General features: G+C 63.5%; 1 protein-coding gene across 1 annotated transcript; it reads left to right on the top strand.

Moving 5' to 3' along the window:
• Positions 1–3,107: 3,107 nt before the first annotated feature.
• Positions 3,108–17,196, top strand: XYLT2 (xylosyltransferase 2). The gene is made up of 11 exons (XM_080560384.1): positions 3,108–3,290; positions 8,429–8,900; positions 9,362–9,537; positions 10,480–10,682; positions 11,149–11,229; positions 11,454–11,670; positions 12,146–12,322; positions 13,225–13,484; positions 13,586–13,781; positions 14,218–14,551; positions 15,020–17,196. Exons 1-11 carry the CDS (start codon positions 3,156–3,158, stop codon positions 15,340–15,342), a joined length of 2,574 nt encoding a protein of 857 aa, XP_080416510.1. The 5' UTR covers positions 3,108–3,155; the 3' UTR covers positions 15,343–17,196.
• The last annotated feature ends 241 nt before the right edge of the window (positions 17,197–17,437 follow it).

Below are 17,437 nucleotides of genomic sequence, written 5' to 3'. Positions count from 1 at the left end.
AACAAATCGCCTGCTGCTGCTCCTGCTGCCCGGGTGGTGCCAACAGCCCTGCGATACCAACGGGAGGATGAAGCAGTTGGATTTTTTGGGTAACTAGGTCCCATAACGCGCTGTCCGGGGGTAGCTTCATGCCTTAAAAAAAGAACGAAGCGGCTTTCTTAAATTAGCGCCCTCCCCACAGCACTAAGGCAGAAATAGCCACGGGCTGCGGGGGAGCAGGTGCTGCGGGGCCGGGGAAGCCGCCCACCGAGGCTTTCGTATTTCCCAGCTGAAGACTCTGCAATCCTTCTCGGGTGATATCAAGAGCTGAAAATAATAATAATTGTATTTTCTCCAGCATCAGCAGCGTCGCAGGGAGGCTGCCAGGACAGAAATAACGCCTGGCGGGGGACACCTCCGCGCTTTGTGCATCCGAGGGGGTGGAAGCGGCTGCGAGCATCCCTGCTCAGCACCTGGGCACATCCACCCTCACGGTCCCTCGCAGGCAGCTTTGCCAGCTTTCCTCCTGGCCATCCCTGCGCCCGTGCCAGGGCTTGAATTTGGGAGCTGCAGCCCGTGCTCGGTCCCCCAAACCCCCCCCCCGTAATTCACCCAGGTGCAAAGGGGAGGACTTTGGGGATTAGTTTTGCTGGAACTCGTGTATATTCCACAACAATTTGTACCGCTCAGGTGAGCAGCAGAGTGCGAGTAACTCCCTTCTGGGCAGGGGTGCAGGGCTCGGGGAGCCCCCCCCCCCCGTCCTTCCTTGCAGCTCTGGCTCCTCTGTGGCTGCTCCCCCAGCTCCTTACCACAGGGTCAGCCGCAAAGTGCCGGGCTGGGGGAGCGATCCCGGCTTGTTTTAGGCAGCCAGCCTCCAACCACCACCAAAATGTGACCTCTGATGGCTGGCAAGGTGCTGAGCTGGGACGGGGAGGCCACAGCGGGGAGAACACCCTCGTTATGTAGGATCCTGCAGCTCAGCCGTCCGGCACCAGCCTTGCTCCCTTTGGCATCGCTCAGAGCCCCCGGAGGGTGCCCCCTTCTTTCCTCCTGTGCCTGGCGGTGCCCTGGGCAGGGGGAGGCATCCCGGGGGGGGCTCGCCCCGGGACCAAACGGCTCCCACATGAGGGGAAGCCCCCCGGAGCCCCGCAGGCTGCGTCAGCACCCACCAGAGCCCTCGTCCTTACCCAAACCTCCTCCCCCTGAAACTCGGCGGGCGGCTGGGGCCGCAGCACTGCCCCGGCTGCAGCTCTGCCCAGGAAGCGGGTGCGGGACCGCAGGGCGCTGCTATCGCTGCCGGCACCGCTTCCCCTGCCCTCCGCCGAGGCCCTCCTGCCACGGCTCCCACCGGGCGCGCGGCTCTGGTGTCCGCCCCGCCTCGGGGTGCTTCGGGGTGTCTGCAGCTTCACCCGGCGCTTCGGGTGCCGTGGTGCGGGCGTGCACACCCCAGTGCGCACACGTGCATCTGCACACACACACACACACACAGCGCACAGGCATGCGCATGCACGCATACACACACCCCGGTGCACTCACATGCAGGCACACACTCATAGCCCAGCGCGCACATGCAGGCATGCACACCCCAACGTGCACACACGTGCATATGAACACACACACACACCAGGGTACACACACATGCACACCCCAGCACACACATGCACACCCCGGTGCACACATGCATACACATGCAGGCATGCACACCCCAGTGCGCACACATGCACACACACATGAACACACACCCATGCACACCGCAGGGCACACTCATGCACACCCCCACGCACACTCCCCAGTGCACACACACATGCATGCCCCAGTGCACACACATGCACGCCCCCATGCACACCCCCATTGCACACAGATGCACCCACACACGCACCCCCAGTGCACACACTCATGCACACCTGTGTGCATACACGCGTGTGCACACACCCAGTGCACACACATGCACACCCCCATGCATGCACATACATGTACCCATGCACACCCCCATGCATGCACACCCCCATGTAGGCACACAACCATGCACACACACTCTGCACACATCCGCACACCCATGCACACGCGCACACCCACACATGCACACCCACATACATGCACCCATGCACACCCATGCACACACACTGCACACACGCACACCCCCATACATGCACACCCCCATGCATGCACACCCCTGCACACCCACGTGTATGCACACGCCCATACATGCACACCCCCATGAATGCACACCCATGCACACCAACATGTATGCACACGCCCCTACATGCACACCCCCATGCATGCACACCCATGCATGCACACACGCGCACCCATACACACGCAGACACCCATGCACGCACACACCCGTGCATGCAGACACCCATGCATGCACACCCATGCACACCCATGTGTATGCACACCCCCATACATGCACACCCATACATGCACACCCATACATGCACACCCATGTGTATGCACACCCCCATACATGCACACCCATGCATGCATACCCATGCACACCCATGTGTATGCACACCCCCATACATGCACACCCATACATGCACACCCATACATGCACACCCATGCATGCATACCCATGCACACCCATGTGTATGCACACCCCCATACATGCACACCCATACATGCACACCCATACATGCACACCCCCATACATGCACACCCATGCATGCACACCCATGCACACCCATGTGTATGCAGACACCCATACATGCACACCCATACATGCACACCCCCATACATGCACGCACGTGCACCCATGCACACGCAGACACCCATGCATGCACACACCCGTGCATGCAGACACCCATGCATGCACACCCATGCACACCCATGCGTATGCACACCCCCATACATGCACACCCATGCACACCCATACATGCACACCCCCATACATGCACACCCATGCTGCACGCACGCGCACCCATGCACACGCAGACGCCCGTGCATGCACACACCCATGCATGCACACACCCATCCATGCACACACCCATGCATGCACACACCCGTGCATGCACACACGCACACCCACGCACACCCCCCCCTTGCACACCCCCCCCCGCCCCCCGCCCCGCTGCCCATGCGCGCTCCCTCCCCCCTTCGCCCCCCGCCCCCCCCGCCCCCCCCCGCCCCTCCCCGCGCGTGCGCGCGCCGCCTCCCGGCCCGCGGCGGCCGTGACGATGGTGGCGAGCGGGCGGGCGCGGAAGCTGGCCCGGCGGTACCGGCTGGCCCTGGCCACGGCCCTCGGCATCCTCCTGCTGCAGGGCCTCGTCCTCTGGAGCTCCGCCGGCCTCGACGAGGAGGGCCCGGCCGAGGTGCGCCGGGGGGGGCGGCGGGAGAGGGGCTGGGAGGGGATTTGGGGCGATTTGGGGCGATTTAGGGGCGTTTGGGGTGTGGGGGGGGAGACCCCAAACTGTTTGCATGTGGGGATGGGGGAAAGGGGGGGGGTCGTGGTCAGGCTGTGCTGCTTGGGGGGGTGAGGGGGGGTTAATTGGGTGGTTAATTGGGGGGTTAGCGGGGGTTTAATGGGGGGGTTAATGGGGGGGTTAATGGGGGGGTTAATGGGGTCCCCAGGGGCTGCGGGCCGGGGGGAGCCGGTAACGGAGCCATGGGACTCCGTGGGGTGTTCGGGGGCTCCCGCCTGGCTGCGGAGGGGGGCTGGGGGTCCCTGCGGTCCCCCGGGGACTTCGCAGCCAAACGCCGCCGGCACCCCCGCCTGGGGAAACTGAGGCAGGGCTGGAGGCGCTCGGCCAGGGGCACGAGGAGCAGGCACTGGGGAGATGGGGGGTTGTGGGGCGCCTCGCTTCCACCCCCCCAACACGGCTCCCGGCCCCTCGGCCGCCAGTTTCGCCGTGTTGGCCACCAGTTTCGCCGTGTTGGCCCCCAATTTCGCCGTGTTGGCCCCCAATTTCACCGTGTTGGCCCCCAATTTCGCCATGTTGGCCCCCAGTTTTGCCATGTTGGCCACCCAGCTCCCCGCGCTGGTCACCAGTTTCACGGTGTTTGCTCCTCATGGGCTGCCCGGACGGAGCCCAGGCCTGCGGCTGGATCCCATCTCCCCCGGAGCAGGCCGTGGGGCCGGCAGCCCCCCGTTTTGCGGGTTCCCTCGCCGGGCGTTTCACCTCCCCTTTCCCCCAAGACCCGCCGGTCGCAGGGCTCCTCGCGGCCCCAGGAACTTTCCCTGAGAGCAACAAGGGAAGAAGAGGGAGGATCGCGGCAATGCCTGGCAAGGAGCGGGAGGAAGGCGTGAGGTGGTCGCACGCTCAGCAGCTTCGTTGACAGCCCCTGGACACCCCTCGGGGGGCAGCGCTTCATGCCTGGCATCCACACAACAGCGAAACGGAGCCAGGGAATTAACGTGGCAAGGAGACAGGACGTGGGGTTGCCTCTGATCTGAAGATGCTGTGAGTGTGAGAGCAGCCAGGGCTGCCTGATGGCCCCGTCCCTTTTTCTGTGACCTTGGCCGGGGCACTTCACCAGTCCCAGCCTCCCTTCCCTCTGCGCCGTCCCGCACTCCTTGGGAAGGCACCCCGGGGTGCTGCTGTCCTCTGGGCTGCCTCCTGCCTTGCCTCCTGCCCCACGTCCTCCGGCGGTGGCTCTTGGAGCACCCTCGCCTGGTTTCACCACGTCTCTTCCCAACACTGAGCTGGACACCGACACGTTTGGCCATGGGCCCCTCCTCTGGACTCAGGATGGTTCGCCGCCACCAGGCTCACGGCTCTGGGGCCTGGGAACGGAGAAGGCAAGAAGCTTCCCGAGCTGTTCGGCAGCCCAAACCCATCCGCAAGCTGGGAAACGTCCAGTTAGCCTTGGTTACTTAGACAGCAAAGCTCCTCGTGTCCCTGCCCTTCTCCAGTTCCTGATCCTGGCCAGACCTGGAGGAGCCACCGTTCCCCGGGGGCATTTCTGGTAAAGATGAAAGCAGGTGAGCTCTCCCAGGGGACCCCGACCTTGCAGCCTTGGATGGCTTTGGGGAGCTTGGGATCCCCTAATTGCGTGCAGGAACGGCTCCTTCCCGCTGATGGGCACTGCTCCGGCCTGGCTCGCTCCCAGCACGCACCAGCTGCGACCCAGGGGAGCTGCGGGTCCTCCACGCGCCGTGAGCTCGCCCTGCCTTTTGGGCTAGCGGGGTGGTCACCCTGCGTGCCCTGTGCCCGGGCTGGCAGCTGTGTGTTCCCCAGAGGGCTGCTCCGGTGGCTGTCCCCTTCCTGGAGGGGTGACGGGAGCAGGCAGGGCTGTCCCCAGCCAGGGCTGGGCGCCACCAGGGGCGCGGGAGCAGGGGAAGGAGGGAGGTGGTCCCGACCTTGGCAGGGCTGTGCAAGAGGCTGAAGCCCCTCAGAGTCCTCTCGTGAGTCGCATCTCCCGGAGGACGGGCTGGGAGCATCCCTGTGCTCCCGCTGGCTGACGGGATGCGCGGCTCCCGTCCTCCGCAGTCAGCAGGATCCGTCCCCGGTGCCTCCCTGCTCGAGCTGGGCAGAGGCTGCGCGAGGACTCGTTTGGCTTCGGGCTTTGCCCTTCACTGGAGCAGGTTATAACATCATCTCGCACCAGCAGCGCCGAGCGCTCTCTGCCCCGTGGCGGGCTGTGGCTGCCTCAGAGCCCCCAGCCAGGAGGAGGACGTGTCGCATGGATCCTGTCCCTGCTGCGAGCCCACGCACGCGGGGCGGCTCCTGGCCTTGGCCTTGGAGTCTGCACGGCGACCTTGGATCCGCCTGTCCGGCTCCTTGTCTGGAGGTACCCGTGCTCGGGTTTGGTGCCGGTTCCAGGCCCTGGAGGCTCCCTGGACTCGCCACGCAGACGCTTCGTGGCGTTCAGACCAGCAGGAGTCGGATCAGTTCCTCGTGGTGGCACCGACGGCTCCCGAGCGGCACGCGGGCAGCTGGAGCTGGCTCCTTGGGCACAAACTGCAGGACGTCCCCGTGGGCGGAGGCGAGGACCTGCCACCTGGGAGACGTGCCACGGCCCAGCCACGTCCTTATTCTCCCCCTTCGCCTCCTGGCTTCCTCCGTGCAGGCAGGCGGGGGCACCTCTTGGGCCTGTGTCTTGCTGTCAGCCACGCACGGTGGCCTCCAGAGAGGCTTCCTCTGAAACGTCTGTGCTTGCAGCTTGCCTGAGGTGCCTTCTTGTTTTTTTCCCCCAAAGAACTTGTTTTTAGGGGCTGTGATCGAGTCCATTTCCACAGTGAGGCTTATGGATCTGCTGCTGCCTGAACGGACGGTGTCTGTGTCCAGATTCCCCCGGGGACTTTGGAAAGTTTTGGCGTTTGTTTGGCCTGATGGGAGCGGGCGTTTGGCGGACACCGAAGTCAGCCAGGCCCAGGCAGAACCCTGCAGGACACCAGCTGTTAACTCTCCTCCCCACAGGGGTCTCCGCTCTCTCCCCACCGATACTTTTATTTTCCGATTCGTATTTGGCCCCGGAGGCAGGACCGTGGGGACCGCGGCGTCGCATCGGGAGGAGGCAGAGGGGAGGCAGGACAGGGGAAGCGACCTCTGGCAGGCGGCTGGAGTCGTTTTGGGAGGAGGGACAGGCAGCTGCGGGCTCTCCTGGGAGCCCTGCCAAAGGCCCTGCACACGAGCCGTGAATGCGGCAGCGCAACGTGGCCGGGGCTGTTCCCTGCCCGCACGGGGCGGCGGGGTTGCTCCGCTGCGGTGCAGTAATTAGAAGCGACGGAGCTCGTTAACTAGCAGCTCCGGAAAGGCCCGCGCTGTCTGGGATGGTTTCCCTGCTGGGGACGGCAGCCGGGCTCCTCCTGGGGGACCGCGGGGCTGCAGCCAGGCGCGGGCATCGTGCAGGGGCCGTGCGTGGAGTCGGGCACGCGGCGGGTGCCGGCAGGGCAGGCGGCTCTCCCCGCAGGGATGGGGTGAGTCCGAGGAAGAGCCTTGCTCTGCGCTCCTCGGTCCCCTCCTGCCTCCCTGCTCCCGCGACGCTGTGCGGAGGGAACAGGTTGGTGACTCTGCACAGGCGGTCCTGCGCGGTGCCTGGTGGGCTGCTCCCGGCCGCGGCGCCTGGCAGTGGAAGAGGGCTGGTCTGGTCCCTCCTGGCACCAGCCCCTTGGGGTTCAGGCGGCTGCGTGGCCCCTTTCTGGGTACCCGTGGGTTACGGGCTGCGGGGAGGCTGCTTCACCCCGGCACCGGTAGCTCGGGGGCGCTGGGCTGGCTCTGCCTTCGGCTGCAGGTCCGGCCAGGCGCTTTCCTGCCTTGCACAGCGTGCTCTCTCCTGGCCCAAGTGACCTTCCCAGCAGCTGCACCCACGGGGAGGCTTGTGCGGTGGGTTCGCTTGGCACCTGTGTGTCCTCAGAAGGTGCTGAAGGGCTGCTCCTCCCAGAGGGTTTGCACGGGGCCGCTGTGGCCGGGGCATCCCACGGGGCTCGTACCTCACAGCATCCTCGTGCCCGGCTCAGCACCCTGGCCCCGCAGCTCCCTCTCTTGTCACCGCTGTCCAAGCTGCAGCGTGCCCAGGAACAGCTCCCCGCTCTCCCCAAGGCTAGCTCGTTTCTGCTAATCAGCCGGCCTGGCGGAGGTAACGAAGCGTAATTAACTGCTCCCTTTACACACAAACTTGGCTCTGTGGGAGGGGTTGTTAAAGGGATTTCTGGAGAAGCCGGCGATTGCAGCACCCGCTCCAGCCCAGTGCTGGGAGCCAGGGCGTGGGGAAGGGAGCGCGGGCAGGACCTTGTCTGACACAGCTCCGGCACCGTTAGCCCCAGGGGGTGCGTGCTGCCCTGCTGGGACCCCTCCTCTTGGATAAATTGGACTTTTGGGCTTGGATAAGTTGGACTTTAAGCTGGGGCTCACAGCGAGGAGCTGGTCCGTTTGCCACCTGGTAAAGTAACTACCAGTAGCTGAAGGAGCCCTGTGCTCACCCCCCCTGTTTGGGGATGTCCCTGCTCACACTGGCGCCTGGAAGGTGGCAGCAATCCATGTAGCCTCATCCGTGTAGCCTCACGGAGAGTTATGTCCTGCTTCTGTATCGTGGGTGCTGTGACCCCGGGCTCTGCAGGCCAGGGTCTCCCTTGCTGGCAGTAGGGTTCTGGGTGCTGTGCTCTTGAGGGGGCAAAGGGCTGTGCAGGGAGGTGCTGTGGGGTCGTAGCCTGGGGGTTTAGGTGATGGAGGGGGGACATAACGGCGTCCTTTGCTGCTCCTGGAGCACCTGGCTTGCTGCAGCGCTGGGTCATCGTGGTCATGGCTAATGGAAACCTGCTCGAGGCCGGAGGGTCAGATTCGCTGCTCCTCTGGGCTCAGCGCTGACCTTCTGCCCTGGGGAGAGGGCTGCAGCGAGGGATACCCGTCCCTGCCTTGCTCGGGGTGACGGCAGCCTGGCAGAGAAGGGTGTCGGTTACCGGGCTCCATGGGGACACCGGCACGGAGCACTGGGAACGAGGATGCCCTGAGTGTGTTGGCAGGGATGGGAGCTAATGCCTTGTCCTCTCTTCCGCATCCACCTGGCACAGGAGCGGCAGAAGAAGGCCAGGCTGCCCGAGAACAGCGATGGCTCCAAGGACTCGGACAGCTCTGCCGGGCGCCGGGGCAGCGCCGGTCGGAAGCACGGGCGGTGGCGGGGACGGCCGGACAGCCCCGGGGTGCCGGTGTCCAAGGTGGTGAGAGCCGTCACGGCGAGGCACAAAGCGGGACGGCGGCTGCCGGCCGCGCCGGACGCCTCCAGCCGGAGGAACCTGACAGAGGCGCGCGGGGACGCCCAGCTGGCCGTCTTCCAGCAGGGCGACACGGGCAGCGTGGAGGGGGCTCCGCAGCCCACCGAGAACAGCTTCGCCCCCAAGTGCGAGATCACAGGCAAAGACGCCCTCTCGGCGCTGGCCCGGGCCAGCAGCAAGCAGTGCCAACAGGAGATCGCCAACGTGGTGTGTCTGCACCGGGCCGGCAACCTCATGCCCCTGTCCGTGCCTCGCCACTGCCAGCTCTCGGGTGAGTCCTGCCGGGGTGGCCCTGGCTGCCTCCGGGCATCGGGAATATCCTGAAGGGGCACGTGGGCCGGCTCCTTTGTGTGAGCGACTGTCCCACCTGGCAGAAAGCTGCCTCAAGCTGTCGCTGATTCCCAGATTACCGCTGCCTGTGTAATCCTGTCAAAGCTGTGCCAGCCTCCCTAAGCTGGGCCGCTCGTCCCAGCCGCTGCAGGGATCGGAGCTGGGCACAGCTGCGTCTTGTTACGAGGGGCCGGAGGGGGCATTCCCGCTTCCCAGTGCGTCCTGCCACGTGTGCCCTGCAGCGTTGCGGGGTTTGCCCTGTGTCGTGCTGCTCCCTGCGATCCCCTGCCTCGCTCGGATCTCCCTGCCGTGGCAGGAGCTGCACGTGGCAGGGCAGCAGTGTGCCCTGTGCCATCTGCATCTGAGGCCAGGCTGGCTGAGAGCCCTCTCCTCCCCTCCCAGGAAAGGTCAGCCCCGTGATCCAGTGGGACGAGAGCCGGCTGCAGCAGCTGCCCCCCAGCAAGCCCGTGCGCATCGCCTACATGCTGGTGGTGCACGGCAGGGCCATTCGCCAGCTGAAGCGGCTCATCAAGGCGGTGTACCACCAGCAGCACTTCTTCTACATCCACGTGGACAAGGTGCGTGGCAGGGGGCAAGGCAGGAGGGGAGGGGGTGTGCTGACAGTGTCTGGGTCCGTCACCGAAGCAGCCCACAGAGCTGGGGTGCAGACGGATGCTAAACGGAGGCGCAGCATCTCCTGTGCTAGGGGAAGTGGCTGGGTGAGGTTTGTCCTCGCTGCCTGTGGTGCTGCGACCCTCCCTTAGCTCTCTGCATCCGCAGAAAAGGGTAGGTAGGACCCCAGTCAGGTTCAAGAGGCATTTGGACGATGCTCTCAGACATACAGTTAGATTTTAACGGAGGGTTCGATGATCCTCGTAGGTCCCTTCCAGCTCAGGATGTTTTATGATTCTGTGGTCTGTCCACCCTGCCCAGAGCAGGGGGAGCTCAGCCCTTGGGGCTGCAGGGAGCAGGAGGTCTCTGCTCACCTTCCCCCCAGCGCTGCGTCCTTTCACAAGATCCCAGGGAGAGCTGTGGGTTTGCCTGCTGGAAGGAGAAGATCGTTGGGGTCAGGCAATCGGCTCTGTCCTGGTTGCCCACTTTTATTTCTCAGCAGCAAATGAAAGAGGCTGGCTGCTGTGCCCTGGGCAGGCAGCGGTAGGTCATGGGATGGCTACTGCACGGAGCTGCCTCTGCTGCTCGGGGGGGACTTCAGAGGCAGGCCGGGCTGTCTGGCTGGTTGGGAACACAGCAAGAAGGGGCACAGCAGCATGGAGGGGTGGCTGAGCCCTTCCAGGCAGTGTATAGGGGCTGGCTGCCCTTGCCTGAGGCTCGTGAGCAGCCCCTGACAGCAGCAGCCTGAAGTTCAGCCGTGCGGTGAGCTGGGGCCCCGCAGGGCTGCAGGATCCAGCTCTGATGCTGCTCAGGGCATCAAGGCATGGACAGAGCCAGGACTGGGGCGAGGAGGGGTGGGTCCCTGGCAATACGAGCCCCTGCTGACCGTGAGCTTCGTTCCCCCGCAGCGCTCCAACTACCTCCACCGTGAGGCCGTGGAGCTGGCCCGGCACTACCCCAACATCCGCGTGACGCCCTGGCGCATGGTGACCATCTGGGGAGGTGCCAGCCTGCTGAAGATGTACCTGCGCAGCATGAAGGACCTGCTGGAGCTCTCCGAGTGGCCCTGGGACTTCTTCATCAACCTGAGTGCCACCGATTACCCCACAAGGTGGGCACCTCGCTGGGGCTGGGGAGGACAGTGGAAGGGTTCGGGCTGCGTGGCTCCCTGGTGAGCCCTGCAAGTAACGCTGCTGGGAGGAGCAGGGAGGGCAGGAAGGTGAGGTTGGAGATGGCAGCCACGTGCTGCTGCTGGTGCTCCAGGGCAAGGCTGGTTCCGTCTCTGCCCAGGAGCTCGGCCAATACCTCACAGGCTGTATTTTCCTCTTGTCGGGGTGTTGCAGGGAAATGCTCACATGAACGCGTGTATATCTGGGCGTGCATCGGGGCTGCGCACCCTCAGCAGGCGCCAGACGGCAGAAGGACCAGGGCTTTGTCTTCCCACGATGGGATACGGGCCTGAGTCAGCGCCTGCCAGGCAGCCTGAGGCTCCTCGTGTCTGGTGGCTCTTGCAGCACGAATGTTTACTGGGTTGCTCTATCCCAGCGGCCATTAACGCTTCCTAATTTACATCTCAGGACCAACGAGGAGCTGGTGATGTTCCTGTCCAAATACCGAGATAAGAACTTCCTGAAGTCTCACGGCCGAGACAACGCCAGGTAACCCCAGCTAGGGGCAGAGCTGAGCTGGAGGAACAGAAAAGCGGGAATTTGGGGAGAAGAACAGAACCAGGAGGCTGGGGGGCTGCTCGGGCTGTGGCTACCAGAGGCGTAGCAGGGCTGCTGTGTGGCCAGCTGTGTCACGAGTGGTAGTCCATTGGTTTTACACTGCAGGAGAGTTCCACCCTGTGTCCCTGGCCCCTCACCCTTGTCTCCGTGCCCAGGTTTATCAAGAAGCAGGGCCTGGACCGCCTGTTCCACGAGTGTGACTCCCACATGTGGCGCCTGGGCGAGCGCCACATCCCCGAGGGCATCGTGGTGGATGGGGGCTCAGACTGGTTCTCGCTGACGCGCAGCTTCGTGGAGTACGTGGTGTACGCGGACGACCAGCTGGTGTCCCAGCTGCGGCAGTTCTACACCTACACGCTGCTGCCAGCCGAGGTGGGTGCCTGTGGGACGTGGGCAGCCAAGTTTGGGGCCAGCATTGCCGTAAGGGCTCCCGTGTCCTTGTTTCAGCCTTACTCCTTCTCCCCAAGAAACAAACCAAAAAAGTGATGCTGGCTTTGGTAGGGTTTTCTTCTCCCTGTGCTTACCATCCCTGCCCTAGGCAGCTGCGAAGGGCATCGCTGGTTCTGCTCTGGCAGCTTTGTGCCTCCTTTGCCCAGATCCGGGTGTGGAGGAGCAGGTGTGCCAAGGGTTGTTTGTAACCAGCCCTGTGCTTTAGGTCCCGACGCCTGTGGGCTGGATAAGGACTGATGTGCGTGTATAATCTGATCTCTTACGGGTTGCCCTGTGCTGGGAACCGGGACAGGTTTCTCTGTCCAGGAGCTCTCTGGGCCTGTTGTGTTCTTCTGAGTGCAGGGTGGGTTAACCACCCTCCTCCATGGATCTCCTGTCCCTTCTCTGCCGCGCACAGTCCTTCTTCCACACGGTCCTGGAGAACAGCCACGCCTGCGAGACGCTGGTGGATAACAACCTGCGGGTGACCAACTGGAACCGTAAGCTGGGCTGTAAGTGCCAATATAAACACATAGTCGACTGGTGCGGGTGCTCCCCAAATGACTTCAAACCCCAGGACTTCCTCCGGCTACAGGTGAAAAAGATCCTCCTTTTTCCTCACGCTCTCTCCCCTCTTCCCTGTCTCTGTCCCCAGCCCTTCTCTCTGAGCTGCCCCGCAGGCACGCCCCTGGGTGCTGTGCCGCTGCTCCCCGCGTCTGCACGAGCCTCACCCCAGCCCAGCAAGGGACGGGAGCAGGATTGGTTCTCCAGGCGGAGTGGGGCTTGGCGCAGACGTGTCTGTAAATGCTCGGGTGGCAGGATTGTGCTGACTGTCCTGCCCAGCAGCCAGGCTTCTGCTTGCAGTGCTGCTCCTTTTCACAGGCTTCCTCATTTTCCTGCTCTTTCCCTGCAGACTAATTACTTGGGGCAAGTACCTGCTCAGGAAAAACACTGAGTGCTGTCCTCTTTGGCAGGACAAAGCACACTGTGATGAACCGCCTGCCGTGCGCTCAGCGAGCTGAGATGTAGGCTGAACAGGGGAGGTCTGGGGGAGGTTCAGCCCTTGAAAGTGAAGTTAGCAAGATTTTCTGCCCTGCAGTCCTGAGCTTTTACGGTGCATGGCCCCGATCCCGCAGGCAGTGCCGCATGGCCAGGGCTCTGCAGAGGCTCTGGAGGGTGGGGACCCGTCTGAGCAGAGACTGCAGCTAAGGAACTAGATGCCACGTCTGCTGCTGAGCACATAAAGGGGAGGCAGTGGGAGAGATGAGAACCCATCCACGTAACCGCTAACCGTACCGTTTGCTCCCGCTGATCCTGCCTCAGAGGATCCCACGTAGAGGCTGTTTGTGCTTTGCTGCTCCTTACCCTGCCCCATCAGAGGGGGCAGGATGGGTCCCAGCATGTTTCTTCCCAATGCCTCACGCCCAGCTGCCCCGCTGAGGCAGGAGGGCGGAGGGGGTGCCACCACCGCTGCTAGAAACGCCTCTGCTCTTCCAGCAACTCTCCAGACCCACCTTCTTCGCCCGCAAGTTCGAGTCGACGGTGAATCAGGAGGTGCTGGAGATCCTGGACACCCACCTCTACGGCAACTACCCCCCCAACACGCCGGCCCTGAAGGCGTACTGGGAGAACGTCTACGACCGCGTCGACGGGCTCAGCGGCCTCAGCGACGTCACCCTCACCTTCTACACTGCCTTCTCCCGGCTGGGGCTCCGCAAAGCTGCCTCCGTGCTGGCACCAAAGGAGAAGCTCTGCAGGTGGGGCACGTGCCGCAGCCCGGCCCAGGCTCTGAGCGGTGGCTGCTGCTGGGAGGATGCCGATGCTCACGCGTGCCACCTCTCCGTCTCTTTTTCTCCAGGTTTGAGCCCCGTGGCTTCCCGTCCAGCGTGCACTTGTATTTCTACGACGACCGCTTCCAGGGGTACCTGGTGATGCAGGAAGTGCAGAACGCGGCGACTGGGCAGGCAGAGGCCTTGGAGGTGTGGATGATGCCCCAAGGAGCTCTGAAGCTGGCGGGTCACGGAGGGCAGGCAAACCGGTTACAAAACCTGGAGGTAAACGGGAAACGTGTCCCTCGCAGCACCTACTTTTCTCCCCAGCTTTTTCACTCCGGGCTGCCCTTCCTTTTCTCCCCAGCCTGCGTGCTGAGGCGGGCAGAGAGAGAGAGTGCTGTTGTCAGGGCTGCGAGTGGATTTTTGTCAAAGAATTACTCTTGAGTTTGGAGCTAATCCTTTGGGAAAGGCCTGAAGGGATCTTGCAGGGGGGAGCTGAGGCTGCTGGTGCCAGCACCTCTGGCTGCAGTAGGCATCGCATGCGGCTGGCTTGGCCCTGCCATGGTGCAGGCGGGCGGGGGAGCAGCGCAGGCTGGGTGTGCATTGCTTTGGGCTCCAGAGCTTGTGCCCTCCTCAGTTTGGGATGGTGAAGCACAAAACCTGAGCTGGTCGTGTCAGCCCGCCCAGTGTCCCACTGCCTTGTGCCTCGTCCCTGCAGGTGGGCACAGAGTGGGACCCCAAGGAAAGGCTCTTCCGCAATTTTGGAGGCTTGATGGGGCCTTTTGACGAGCCGGTGGCCATGCAGAAGTGGTCGCGGGGCCCCAACCTGACAGCCACGGTGGTGTGGATCGACCCCACGTACGTCATCGCCACCTCCTACGACATCACGGTGGATGCAGAGACAGAGTTCACCCAGTACAAGCCCCCCCTCAACCGGCCCCTGCGCCCCGGCGTCTGGACCATCCGCCTCCTGCAGTTCTGGGAGCCCCTGGGGGAGAACCAGTTCTTGGTGGTGCCCCAGACCTTCAACCGCAAGCAGCCTCTCAGGAAAGGTGAGGACGCTCTGGAGATCGGGGCTGGGGTCTTTCTGTAGGGGAAAAAAATGGTGAAAAGCATTGTTTTGCTTGTTCCATGCAAGTGTTTAAGGCTATAGATCTTAAGGAAGAACTATGCCTGGCTCTTGTGCAGGGGGGTTGGACCAGATGACCTCCAGAGGTCCCGTCCAGCCTCAATCACTCTGATTCTGTGATTTATCTTTTTCCCCCTGGTTCTGGCCTCTCTGGCTTGCAAGGCAGGAGCCATCCCCTCTGGTGGCGTCCCCGTGAGCCCTCAAACCAGGCCACTAGGCTGCTGTGGGCCCGTTTGCAGGCGAGCCAGGTTCACCCCTCCATCCTCCAGCTGCATCCCTGTTCCTTGGCATGGAGGGGACGGGGCTGCAAGGGGTTGGGGTGCTGGGGGCGGTGGCAGGAGGAGCTGGGACGTTACCGCGCTGCTGATCTCTTTCTCCCCGTCCTGTCCAGACGATAGCAACTGGCTGCACGGCGGGCCCCCCCGCAACGAGTACATGGAGCAGAGCTTCCAGGGCCTGGGGGGGATCCTGAACCTGCCGCGCTCGGAGGAGGCAGAGGCGGCGGCGGCGGGGAAGGCGCAGCTGACGGGCCGGGCGCTGGACGAGTGGGCAGACAGCGCCATCAGCGCCTTCTGGTCCGTGGCAGACGTTTGCGTCAGCAGCTCCTCTTCCTGCTCCTCCCTGGAGACCTGCAGCAAAACCTCCTGGAGCTCGCTGTCCCCGGACCCCAAATCAGAACTGGGGCCCGTTAAACCTGACGGGCGGCTGAGGTAGCAGGAGCAGCCGGGGGGGCGGCGTTGGGAGCGAGGAGCGTCCTCCGTCACCGGCGTGGGGCGTCTCTGGACTACATCACCCCGTGCCATTCACACCGTAGTAACTCGAGGAAAAGAGTATGGGAACCGGCGGGCCAGGGAAATCCTCCTGTGGGTTTTTTAGGTGGAGAGGGAGGTGTGAGATGTGGTCTCGCCCACCTCCCCCAGGAACGGGCACTTGCTGGCCAGGCGAGAGTGTGCCGGGGCGCCCGTCCCCGCGGGGTGCGGGTGGTGCCGGCGGTTGGGAAGAGCTGCGTGCTTGTTTCTTCGGTGCCTCGGGAAGGGGTGAGATGGGCTGGGAAGGGAGGCTGGCAGGGGGGTGGGCTCTGGACCAACTCAGCACCCTGTCCTCTCTGCCCGGCCCCAGGGGGATCTGTGCAGGATCGGGCCCTGTGCTGCAGGCTGCCCCCCAGGAGGGCTGGCTGGGGACTCCAGGGACAGGGCACACAGGGAAAGTCGGAAGCAGAATTGGTTGAAACCTGCCATGTGCATGGAGCTGCTGCCAGCCCGGGGCTTGCATCTCATCCCCTCGACCCCAGCCCTTTAGTTTGTATTTTTATAAATATATATATAGAAATATATATGATGCAAAGTGCAATAGAGACAAGACCCCGCATTGGCCGGGCCAATTGTGTCTCCATCTCCCCTGAGACTGTAACATACCTTGTTCTCTTGGGTGTCGTGGTGGTACAGGACAGGGTGCTGGGTTGTTTACATTTTTTTTAATTATTGTTATCATTATTATTATTATTGTTTTGCTGTTTCCCCATTTCCTGCTGGGGGCTGATGGGGAACCACATCCTGCTGCCCCTGGGCAGGGCTGCCCCAGGCCTGCGGGGCGCTGCCTGCCCTCCAAGGCAGCAGCCTGACTGTGCCAAATGTTTGGAGCTGGTGTTGTTTGCTGCGCGGTGGCCCTGGCTCGGTGAGCAGTTTATGCCCAGTAAGCTGCTGCGGATGCTGCAGCCTCTGTCTCCGCTTCAGTTGAGGCTCTGGGCACCGGACTGCTCACGTCCCCTGCCAAAACGCGACGCACGTGGCTGATGTCCTGGTGCGGATGAGACGGCAGCTGTCCTGTGCCATGGCCCAGCCTTCTCCTTTCTCCCTGGTCAGCAGAAGCTCTCAGGATCTGCTGTGCTTCCCTGGCTAAAAAGCAAAGAAGTGAGACGAGGTCCGGCTGGCTCCATCTGCTCTCTGCTGTCTGCTTGCTTCCCCGAGGGACCAGAAGCTGCCTCCTCGGGGCAAAGGGAGCTGCAGAGCCTCCTGCTTCCCCCATCCACCTCCCAGCTCGGGGGCTGCCTGCAGCGTTCCTCTCCCAAACACCAGCGCTGCCTGGAGAGAAGGCTGTGGTTGGTTTTGTGCCCTGGGAAGGTGCTCACAGCCGTGTTGGACTGCAGCGGAGCTTGTGTACGGCCTGGGACCAAGACACTGCCCCTGGGGCTGGGCTGGGGCAGGGGAGCCGCTGGGAATGGGGATGCTGGAGCTTGTCCACTCCATCCTCTCTGCTTGTACATCAGCCACAGCATCTCCAAAGACTTTTGTGCCACCTTCCTGCAGGGCTGCGCTCAGGCTGCCCGGGGGCTCGCCTCGCCGCCTCCTTTCCCTTGGGCATTGAGGACAGCAGTGCTGTGAGAAGGGTGCTGCGCGAGGGACGGGACTGGGGGCAGCGAGGGGAGGCGATGCCTGGCCTGGGGCCACCAGCGCTGTGTGGGGCTGTCTGTCAGCGCTGTGTGGGGCTGGCGGCACTCTGTGGAGGTGGCAGCGCTGCGTGGGGATGGCTGCGCTGTGCCCCTCGCCCCAAATATAACGATCTCCTGTACTGTGGCGTGCTGTGCTGGGCTACTGGGGTGCGGGAAGGGGATGAGGGCTGGGGGGGCGATACTTCAGGCCGTGCTGGGGCCGGTCAGCCCCCTGTTGGCTACGAGCGGTAATTAACTAATTAACTAATTAATCAGCTGGGGCTGCCCCCCCCCCCCGGCGGGCCCAGCCCAGGCCCAGCCCCGCGGGCCTCGTCTCCCTGGCAACCGCCGGTCCCGCCTCTGGTACCGCCGGCAGCCAAT

The sequence above is a fragment of the Anser brachyrhynchus genome (assembly GCF_964034855.1).
Source record: "Anser brachyrhynchus genome assembly, chromosome: 18".
In the NCBI taxonomy this organism is placed as follows: domain Eukaryota; kingdom Metazoa; phylum Chordata; class Aves; order Anseriformes; family Anatidae; genus Anser; species Anser brachyrhynchus.
The sequence above is the reverse complement of the archived record's forward strand: the minus strand, read 5'-3'. Positions and strand labels throughout refer to the sequence as shown.